The 10,510-nt window shown below is 52.0% G+C and overlaps 1 protein-coding gene across 1 annotated transcript; it reads right to left on the bottom strand.

Annotated features, from left to right (window-relative positions):
- Nucleotides 1-315: 315 nt before the first annotated feature.
- LOC138489608 (apolipoprotein A-I-like) lies at nt 316-8,085 on the bottom strand. Its single transcript, XM_069617309.1, has 3 exons — nt 8,017-8,085; nt 6,924-7,077; nt 316-1,509 (listed from the first exon to the last, which is right to left on the bottom strand). Exons 1-3 carry the CDS (start codon nt 8,060-8,062, stop codon nt 927-929), a joined length of 783 nt encoding a protein of 260 aa, XP_069473410.1. The 5' UTR covers nt 8,063-8,085; the 3' UTR covers nt 316-926.
- Nucleotides 8,086-10,510: the final 2,425 nt, after the last annotated feature.

Genomic DNA, 10,510 nt, shown 5'->3' with positions numbered 1-10,510 from the left:
AGTCCCACTAATGGGCTTCAATCCTGGCCTGCAGTACCAATGTAACCGCACTGGGATGACCACACAGCTCTGCCAATGCACCTCAGTTCTGGAGCACAGCTGGAACCCCGCTGATGCGCCTTGTGATCACCTGAAGCAGCTGTGGCTATTCCAGTTCTGATTCCCAGCTCTCGCTCCAGGACACACTGAATCCCCCCAAACTTCCTCTGAACCCCACCCACACTCCTTTGTTCTGCCACTCATAATACTCCTTTTAGTAGTGACAGGGGGACAAAGGTTTGATAAACGCTCAAAAAAAACAGACATCTCAAACCGTGTATTGCCTTGTGTTTTATTCAAGAATTCAAGAGAAATGTGCTGGTGGAGTGAAAGTCTGAGCTTGGAAAGCTGGTCAGGTGACTGGTCGGGGCAATTAAGCGACCAGTTTTCACGTCGATGGCAAGACCAAGGGTATGAGAACCAACAGGGGAGGATGGGGGCGGGGGAGCTTTTCAATGACCAAGGAAACTGGCTGGCTCCAAGTTCTGCAATTACCTTTGCACAAGAGAGGAGTTGCCAGGGTAGGATGAGGTTGGAAGCCCCCCACGGCCGGACCTACAGACCAAGAGGGACCATGGCAGGGCGCTCAGCTCATACGATTTCCAAAGCATTCAAACAAGTGAAGAGAACAGAGGAACACATGACCAATAGCAGTGTTGTGCCTTAATATTCATTATGTGCCCTCGCCCACCGGCTGAGCCCATTTTTTAAGGGTGGAGGGCAATAACTAGCTTTATGGACCAGCCAGAGGTTAATAATGGTACAGATACCTCCCAGAGTTCTATTGCAGACAAGGGAAGTGAATGGCAAGGCGGAGACCAAGGGGTGGTTCAAGGACACACATCAAGGAAAAGTCTCAGGCCGGGTGATGCCTCGACGGAGCCTCTTCATGCGGCCGGGGCAACTTGCGCTTTGGCCGTTTCGTACAAGCTGTTCAGCTTACTCCTGACTTCCTCGGCGTGGGGGATGAGCTCTTTCAGCCCCTCGAGCGCGGGCCCAAACTTCTTCCTCCAGATTTCAATCTGGGTGTTCAGCTGGTCCCGGTACTCCTGGGCGTTGGGCCCGAACCTGCTTCGCAGCTCCTCCATCTTCTTGGCCGCTTGCTGCTGCATCTCTTCACTCAAGGGCGCAATGGCGGTGCGAGCCTTGTCCACCTCCGCGCGAATCTTATCACGGAACTCTTCCGCCACGGGCAGCAGCTTCTTGGACCAGGCCTCCAGGTTCTGGCTGGCTTGCTGGCGCAGCTCGCCGCCCAGGGGCGCCAGCTTCTGCTGGTAGTCCTTCATTTCCTGCTCGAAACGCTTGAGGAACTGCTCCACGATGGGCTGGATCTTGTCCTTGACGACGCTCAGGTCCCGGGAGTACTCCTTGGCCACCTGCTCGCGGGCCTGCTCCATGTAGGGCGCCAGCTGCTTCTGCATGTGCCCAGCGTTGGCGAGTAAGGTATTCAGCTTATCCATGATCTTGATGCTGAGAAGATAAGAGAGGTGCAGTGGTCATGGGGCAGCAGCGACTAGGAGGTCAGAGAGCAGTAGCAGACGCAGCAGGCAAGATGGCAGAGCAGGACAGAGGGCAGCAAGGAATGTCAGAGAGTAGAAGGGACCAAGAAGCCCAGAGAGCAGCGGGTACCAGGAAGGCCAGAGAGCAGAAGGGACAAGGATGCCCACAGACCAGAGGGGACCAGGGAACGCCAGAGATCAGAAGGGACCAGGAAGCCCAGAGACTAGAGGGGAACAGGAAGGTCAGAGAGCAGCAGACGAGCGCAGGCAAGAGGGCAGAGCAGGACACAGGGCTGCAGAGACAGGCAGGTGAGAATGGAGCAGAATAGCACAGGCCAGAGGGCGGCGGAGCAGCACAGAAAGCAGCAGTGGGACATGTGCAGATCAGAGGGCAGTGGGCACACAGGGCAGAGGCGGCCAGGGACAGGAAGGCCAGAGGCAGGGGCGTTGCTAGGGGGGGGCTAAGGGGGCTATAGCCCCTGATCTTTTGGTTGTAGCCCCGGATAGAATCTCAGGAGCTACAGCCAAAAAACTAGCTAGCCCCCAGTCCCAATAGTTCCCACATCAGCGTAGCCCCGGGTCTTTTCCAGATCTAGCAACTCCCCTGGCCAGAGGGCAGCAGGGAATGCCAGAGAGCAGAAGGGACAAGGAAGCCCAGAGCACCGAGGGGACCAGGGAATGCCAGAGAGCAGAAGGGACCAGGAAGCCCATAGACCAGAGGGGACCAGGAAATACAGAGAGCAGAAGGGACCAGGGAGGCCAGCAAGCAGCGGGTACCAGAAAGGCCAGAGAGAAGGAACCAGGAAGGTAAGAGGTTGCAGGGACCAGGAGGTCCAGAGGGTAGAGGGGACCAGGGAATGCCAGAGAGCAGAAGGGACTAGGAAGCACAGAGACCAGAGGGGACCAGGAAGGTCAGAGAGCAGCAGACGAGCGCAAGCAAGAGGGCAGAGCAGTACACAGGGCTGCAGAGACAGGCAGGTGAGAGTGGAGCAGAATAGCGCAGGCCAGAGGGCGGCGGTGGAGCAGCACAGAGAGCAGCAGTGGGACATGTGCAGATCAGAGGGCAGTGGGCACACAGGGCAGAGGCGGCCAGGGACAGGAAGGCCAGAGGGCAGCAAGGAATGTCAGAGAGCAGAAGGGACGAGGAAGCCCAGAGAGCAGCGGGTACCAGGAAGGCCAGAGAGCAGAAGGGACGAGGAAGCCCAGAGAGCAGCGGGTACCAGTAAGGCCAGAGAGCAGAAGGGACAAGGAAGCCCAGAGCACAGATGGGACCAGGGAATGCCAGAGAGCAGAAGGGACCAGGGAGGCCAGCGAGCAGAAGGGATCAGGAAGCCCATAGACCAGAGGGGAGCAGGAAATACAGAGAGCAGAAGGGACCAGGGAGGCCAGCAAGCAGCGGGTACCAGTAAAGCCAGAGAGAAGGAACCAGGAAGGTAAGAGGTGGCAGGGACCAGGAGGTCCAGAGGGCAGAGGGGACCAGGGAATGCCAGAGAGCAGAAGGGACCAGGAAGTACACAGAGCAGGGACTTGGAAGGCCAGAGAGGAGAATGGGCCAGGAAGGGACCAGGAAGGTAAGAGGAGGCAGGCTCCAGGATGGACAGATGACAGCAGTGACCAGGAAGTACAGAGGGGAGAAGGGACCAGGAAGGCCAGAGAGGAGAAGGGACAGCAGAGAAGGGACCAGGAAGGTAAGAGGCGGCAGGGACCAGGAAGTACAGAGAGGAGAAGAGACCAGGGAGGCCAGAGGGCAGAAGGGACCAGAGAGGCCAGAGGGCAGAAGGGACCAGAGAACAGAAGGGACCAGAGAGCAGATGGGACCAGGAAGGCCAGAGGGCAGAAGGGACCAGGAAGCCCATAGACCAGAGGGGACCAGGAAATACAGAGAGCAGAAGGGACCAGGGAGGCCAGCAAGCAGCGGGTACCAGTAAGGCCAGAGAGAAGGAACCAGGAAGGTAAGAGGTGGCAGGGACCAGGAGGTCCAGAGGGCAGAGGGGACCAGGGAATGCCAGAGAGCAGAAGGGACCAGGAAGCACAGAGACCAGAGGGGACCAGGAAGGTCAGAGAGCAGCAGACGAGCGCAGGCAAGAGGGCAGAGCAGGACGCAGGGCTACAGAGACAGACAGGGGAGAGTGGAGCAGAATAGCACAGGCCAGAGGGCGGCGGAGGAGCACAGAAAACAGCAGTGGGACATGTGCAGATCAGAGGGCAATGGGTACGCAGTCGCAGAGGCGGCCACAGACAGGAAGGCCAGGGGGCAGCAAGGAATGCCAGAGAGCAGAAGGGACCAGAGAGCAGAAGGGACCAGAGAGCAGACGGGACCAGGAGGGCCAGAGGGCAGAAGGGACCAGGAAGTACACAGAGCAGGGACTTGGAAGGCCAGAGAGGAGAATGGGCCAGGAAGGGACCAGGAAGGTAAGAGGAGGCAGGCTCCAGGATGGACAGATGACAGCAGTGACCAGGAAGTACAGAGGGGAGAAGGGACCAGGAAGGCCAGAGAGGAGAAGGGACAGCAGAGAAGGGACCAGGAAGGTAAGAGGCGGCAGGGACCAGGAGGTACAGAGAGGAGAAGAGACCAGGGAGGCCAGAGGGCAGAAGGGACCAGAGAGGCCAGAAGGCAGAAGGGACCAGAGAACAGAAGGGACCAGAGAGCAGATGGGACCAGGAAGGCCAGAGGGCAGAAGGGACCAGGAAGTACAGAAAGGAGAAGAGACCAGGGAGGCCAGAGAGCCGAAGGGACAGTGGAGAAGGGACCAGGAAGGTAAGAGGCGGCAGGGAATGCCTGAGAGCAGAAGGGACCAGGAAATACAGAGAGCAGCAGGGACCAGGAAGTACAGAGAGGAGAAGGGACCAGGAAGTACAGAGAGGAGAAGGGACCAGGAAGGCCAGAGAGCAAAAGGGACCAGATAGTACAGATGACAGCAGGGCCCAGGAAGGCTAGATGACATCAGGGACCAGGAAGGACAAAGAGCAGAAGGGACCAGAAAGGCCAGCGAGCAGCAGGGATCAGGAAGGCCAGAGGGCAGCAAGGAACAGGAAGGCCAGAGGGCAGAAGGGACCAGGGAGGCCAGAGGGCAGAAGGGACCAGGAAGGCCGCAGAGCAGAAGGGCCAGGAAGAACAGTGAGGAGAAGGGACCAGGAAGGCCAGAGACCAGAAGGGACCATAAATGCCTGACAGCAAAAGGGACCAGAAAGTACAGATGACAGCAGGGACCAGGAAGTACTGAGAGGAGAAGGGACCAGGAAGGCCAGAGGGCAGCAGGGACCAGGAAGGACAAAGAGCAGAATGGACCAGAAAGGCCAGCGAGCAGCAGGGATCAGGAAGGCCAGAGGGCAGCAGGGAACAGGAAGGCAAGAGGGCAGAAGGAACCAGGCAGGCCAGATGACAGCAGGGATCAGAAAGTACTGAGAAGAGAAGGGACCAGGAAGGCCAGAGAGAAACAGGGACCATGAAGACCAGAGAGCAGCAGGGGCCATGATGACCAGAGAGTAGCAGAAACCAGGAAGACCAGAGAGCAGAAGGGACCAGGCAGCACAGAGGGGAGAAGGAACTAGAAAGGCCAGAGGCGGCAGGGATCAGGAAGGCCAGAGGGCTGCAGGGACCAGGAAGTACAAAGAGGAGAAGGGACTAGGAAGGCCAGAGGGCTGCAGGGACCAGAAAGGCCAGAGAGTAGCTGAAACCAGGAAGGCCAGAGGGCATCAGAGATCAGGAATGCCCGATGGCAGCAGGGAACAGGCAGTAAATAGAGGTGAATGGCCCAGGAACGCCAGAGGGCAGCAGGGGCCAGGAAGGCCATAGAGCAACGGGGACCAGGAAGTACAGAAAGGAGCGGGGACTAGGAAGGCCAGAAAGCAGCAAGGATCCGGAAGCTCAGCGACCATTGAGGGATCAGCTTTTGCTCTTTAAACAGCCCCAGGTAAGCCTCGTGCTCTCTATGAATCCCTCCAGGGAAGCCCTGTGCTCTCTATGAATCCCTTCAGTGGAGGCATGTGCTTTCTCTAAATTCCCTCCAGGGAATCCCTATGCTCTCTATGATTCCCTTCAGTGGAGGCCTGCGCTCTCTATGAATCCCTCAGGGAAGCCCTGTGCTCTCTATGAATCTCTTCTGTGGCGGCCTGTGCTCTCAATGAATCCCTCGAGGAAGTCTTGTGTTCTCTATGAATCCCTACGGGAAGCCCTGTGCGCTGCATGAATCCCTTCAGTGGAGGCCTGTGCTCTCTATGAATCCCTTTAGTGGAGGCATGTGCTCTCTAAGAATCCATCCGAGAAGCCCTGTGCACTCTATGAATCCCTTCAGTGGAGGCCTGCGCTCTCTATGTATCCCTTCAGTTGAGGCATGTGCTTTCTCTAAATTCTCTCCAGGAAATCCCTGTGCTCACTATGAATCCCTTCAGTGGAGGCCTGTGCTCTCTATGAATCCCTCAGGGAAGCCCTGTGCTCTCTATGAATCTCTTCTGTGGAGGCCTGTGCTCTCAATGAATCCCTCGAGGAAGCCTTGCGTTCTCAATGAATCCCCGCGGGAAGCCCTGTGCGCTCTATGAATCCCTTCAGTGGAGGCCTGCGCCCTCTATGAAGACCTTCAGTGGAGGCTTGCGCTCTGTATGAATCCCTTCAGTGGAGGCCTGCGCTCTGTATGAATCCCTCAGGGAAGCCCTTTGCTCTCTATGAATACCTTCAGTCAAGGCATATGCTCTCTATGAAGCCCTCGGGGAAAGCCTACGCTTTCTATGAATCCCTCTAAAATAGGCCTTTGCTCTTTAAATCCCTCCAGGGAATCTGTGTGCTCTCTATTAATCACTTCAGTGGAAGCATGTGCTCTCTATGAATCCCTAAGGGAAGCCCTGTGCTCTCTATGAATCCCTTCAGTGAAGGCATGTGCTCTCTATGAATCCCTCTAAGAGAGGCCTGTGCTCTTTGTAACTCCCTCCTCCCCACCTCCCAATATAGGCCTTTGCTCTTTAAATCCTTCTGGGGAATCTGTGTGCTCTCTTTGAATCCCTGTAGGGGAGGCTTGTTCTCTCTATGGATACCTTCAGAGGAGGCGCATGCTCACTGTAAATCTTTCCAGGGGAAGCACGTGCCCTCTATAAATCCCACAGGGAGGGCATACGCTCTCTATAAAGACTGAGTAGGCATGCCACTGTTCTGTAGAATCCCTGTGTTTTGTATATTGTATCCAGGAGGGGGGGACAGTGTGCGCTGAGCTGCACCATCGCCTGTCCACCGCACTGCTTTGCCCAGTCACAGAGGCCACGGCCTGCTGCACCGACCTGGAGAGGTCTCCTGACCTGCATGCATGTATGTATGTATGTATGTATGTATGCAGTATCCGCGTGCCCTTCTTACGCGCGCAAAGCTGCCGCATCCAGAGCGGAAGGAGCACTTACTCAAGCTTCTTGCCATACTCTGACGATTCCACCTGGCTGATGGCCTCCTTGCCGAGCTCCAGCCCCTGCTGCACGTAGGCCTGGACCAACGCTTGGGCCCTCTGTGCGGGGCCCTGGGGCTCCTCGTTCTGCCATAAGAAACGAGCCTGTGTTCCTGCGGGAGAGAGGAAAAGGTGTTAAGAGGCTTCTGACCGTGACGCCCAAGAAACAAAACAACGGAGTTGATTGATTGATTTATTTATTTATTTATTGAGCGCCTTGAGTATGAGGCTAAGGCCCACCAAAGCACCAGTCTCCAACAGCCAATCAAAGGTTTCCCCTCGCTGCCCACACATCATCGGCTTTGGAGTACTATTTTATGGAGTGCTTCAAAAGCACCCACATCTCGATGTGCCAAAGAGCCCCAAAATCCGCCGCACTGTAAGCCTAGGGTCTGAGGCAGGAAACAGATGATGGGGCAGGTGCAGCTAAGGCCCAGATTTCAGGAGGGCATGACTGCTTTTTGGGCACCAGTGCCCCTATCACCCGAGATGACCAGCACGGACCTTCTGGGGCAGCCACTGCACTATACAGGGAGGTCAGTTATGTATCAATGAGTAGGGCTGTTCCCCCCCCCCCGCCGTAGAGATGTGTGTGTACCTTACAAGTGGCAGGTTGCAATCTGAGGCGGCTAAGAGAGGCAGATGTCAATAACATAGTACAATAGTGTATATAGTCCCAAACCTAACCAGGAATCAACAGAGTAAAGTCAAGCCATTTGGGGTTGAAAGTCAGTGGAGGGGAGGTTACAGGTTATAGCAGCCTGGATATTCCATACTACATGTCTGGCACATACCTAGGAACCGCAGTGACCAATGTGTATTCCCTGAAGAGCAGGGGCTGAGTAAAATGGTTTACCTTATCGAAACGTCTTTGAATTAAGTGGCAAGAAACAATTCAGTGTTTTGAGTGCAATAAAGTAAACAGCAAGTGTTCTACACCGTGTGGCCGACCTTTTCTGTGAGAGACCTAGGTGAACCCCCTATCGGCGCCTCCACCTGCTCCACGTATGCGCCCTAATAGGCGAATCAAGGAGGATGTTCCGGGGTTTTACCTGTGAGGAACAGCAAGACAGTCAAGGCTACAGCTGAGCACCGCATCTTCCCAACACTCCTCTGGCAACCTGTGAACAATCGAAACAGGGTCAAGGTTCCATAGACATAAACAAAATACTCACACCACTCTTTCATGCATCAGCGGTAGAATTTCCTTTGATATACAGATGCTCAGGGAAGAAAGAATGCTGCTCAACACCCACTTCTAACAGATGCTCCCTCGTTAGCAGAAATAGGATTGCCAATAAGAGGTGTGTTAATAAAAGAGTGCGTTATTGACAAAGGCATTAGACAAGGTTGTATTTTGGGACCTACATTATACAACTTGTATGTGTTCGGGGTTGGAAGGGAGTTAGACATAAATACCCTGGTCTCTCCCAAAATAGGAAAAATGAAAATAAATTGGGCGGGATATGCCGACGATTTTCTTCTTATTGACACCACACGGGTGGGATTACAAAGATTAATAAAAACATTTGGTAATTACATGGAAGCTATGGAGTTAAAAATTAACCCTTTGAAGACTGTAATAATTAAGATATCAAAGGCAGGACAAGACAAAAAAAAAGAGAGAAAGTACGTAAGGAACTGGGAAAATATTCAATTTATAACTAAAGACAACTTCCAAGTCCTGGGTTATCCCATAGTTGCAAAGTATAAAAAACAATTTTTTTGTGAACTACCTGAACTCGAAAGTAAGTGGAATGATAAACCAGATGAAGAGAGTAGATTGCAAATATGGGAAATTCTCATTAGAACCTTGGAGGGAATTCTATAGAAGCAAATTATTACCGACTATATTGTATGGGCTAGAATTCTGGCCTAATACAATGGAACACGAATATAGAGCCATTGAAAGTAAGATCTAGAGAGCTATATTATATTTCTTGCCAAAATGGATACCCATTGAAGTAACTAGGTTATGAGATTGGCCTGCAATCGATTATGAGCCTTATTCACTGGAAAAAACTATGCCTCATAAGTAAATGCAAATGCTCTCGAGATGGTACACTTTATAGGCAATTAAGAGAGAATGATACGGGTAGACATATATACACAATCTAAGGGTGGAATGTGATGTAATTCCGGAGGAAGTAGGAGAGGTAATGGATATTATGAAAACAAACCCAAATAAGGCAAAGAGAAAACTCAAGATATTGGATTGGGAAAAAAATGGAATTGCAATCTGTAAATACAGACTGTATGTGCATATATTATCATCAGAAAAACTCTGTGGAGAATTGGGATCATATTTAAAGACATTTCCGTGCAAGAAGATGAAAATTGAATTTATGAGATTCATATTGAATGTTTTATCTACAAATTAAATGATATGCCTGATGGCACATAAAAATATGGAAATGGGACTATGCAGATTCTGTAACGAGCCGGGAGAGAGAAAAACATTATTTCATTAAATGATGCATGTCCAGAACTCATTACACCAAGAATAAGTTACTTTGGAAAATGTGTTTATAAGCTTTGGTTACTGAGAGATGTTTTATGGTCCAGGATGTTACATGGTGAATCGATGTCCTTGAGGTTAAGAGTATTATCTTTTTCAAGGAATGTGTGCAAAATAGATTAAAAAGGAATATGACTAATAATGTAAATAAGAAATAGAAGGCACAAAGACAGAATGCAATTGTTTTTCTTCTGTAACAAAATGTAAATCTTATGTTATTGCTGATTTTATTAAAAAAATGATCTTTTTCTATGTATTTTGTAAAAGTTTTTATAAACTATAAACAAATAAACGGAAAAAAAATAAGACCATATTCTGTGGACAAAGGCGCTAAAAAATGCAGATTATGAGCACGAGCTCTATTCCCATACCGCTCCCTGTTTCAATGATTTACATAAAGCTCAGTGGGTATTTTGGGGGTGTCATGAATGTTCCCCGGCCCAATCATCTGGGGATAGGACAACGCGAGTGAATCTTCAGCGGTATTTGCACAAGTCCCCATGCAGGAACCCTAAACAAAAAAAAAACTGTCGTGAAGTGGGAAATGGTTTTTCTGGAGTGTGCACTCCCAGGTGCAAGTGTTCTCAAACAGAGGGTGGTCCCCAAATGTAGACAGCTCCGGACAGGGGATTCCAATCCACAAACTAAAGGCCTCCGGCATTTTCATCCGAAAAAGAAACAATTCCAAAATGGAGCTTCAACTCCCACTGAAGTTTGCCTCCTCCCAACACCGGGATGCGAGAGGCCGTTTCTCTGCTCGGTCCAGTTTTGTTTGGTTAGTTCAGACTTTGGTTCTTTCATGTATTGATTTGTGTGATTCTAGACTGCCTGGTGTATCCCAATCCCCTTGCGCCTCTGCAGCCAGGCTGGTAGTCAGGGCCGGGAAGGTTGATCACCCCTGCACCCCCAAACCTACAGTACCTACACTGGCTGTCCTGAGGTGCCAGAACTCGGTTTAAACCGGATTGTGTGGCCCATTCGGATATTCATAGCCCTTCCCCCTCTTTTTAAGTTCAAAACTGGGGATA

The sequence above is a fragment of the Ambystoma mexicanum genome, chromosome 9, assembly GCF_040938575.1.
Source record: "Ambystoma mexicanum isolate Mex_15411 chromosome 9, UKY_AmexF1_1, whole genome shotgun sequence".
NCBI lineage: Eukaryota > Metazoa > Chordata > Amphibia > Caudata > Ambystomatidae > Ambystoma > Ambystoma mexicanum.
This window is presented reverse-complemented; position numbering and strand designations above follow the sequence as displayed.

What these genes read in the sequence shown, in the direction of transcription:
- LOC138489608 (XM_069617309.1), bottom strand. Translation starts at nt 8,062, where the DNA reads ATGCGGTGCTCAGCTGTAGCCTTGACTGTCTTGCTGTTCCTCACAG. An exon ending in TGTCTTGCTGTTCCTCACAG is followed by an intron (nt 7,078 to 8,016) that starts GTAAAACCCCGG and finishes TCTCTCCCGCAG; the next exon opens with GAACACAGGCTCGTTTCTTA. An exon ending in GAGTATGGCAAGAAGCTTGA is followed by an intron (nt 1,510 to 6,923) that starts GTAAGTGCTCCT and finishes TTATCTTCTCAG; the next exon opens with CATCAAGATCATGGATAAGC.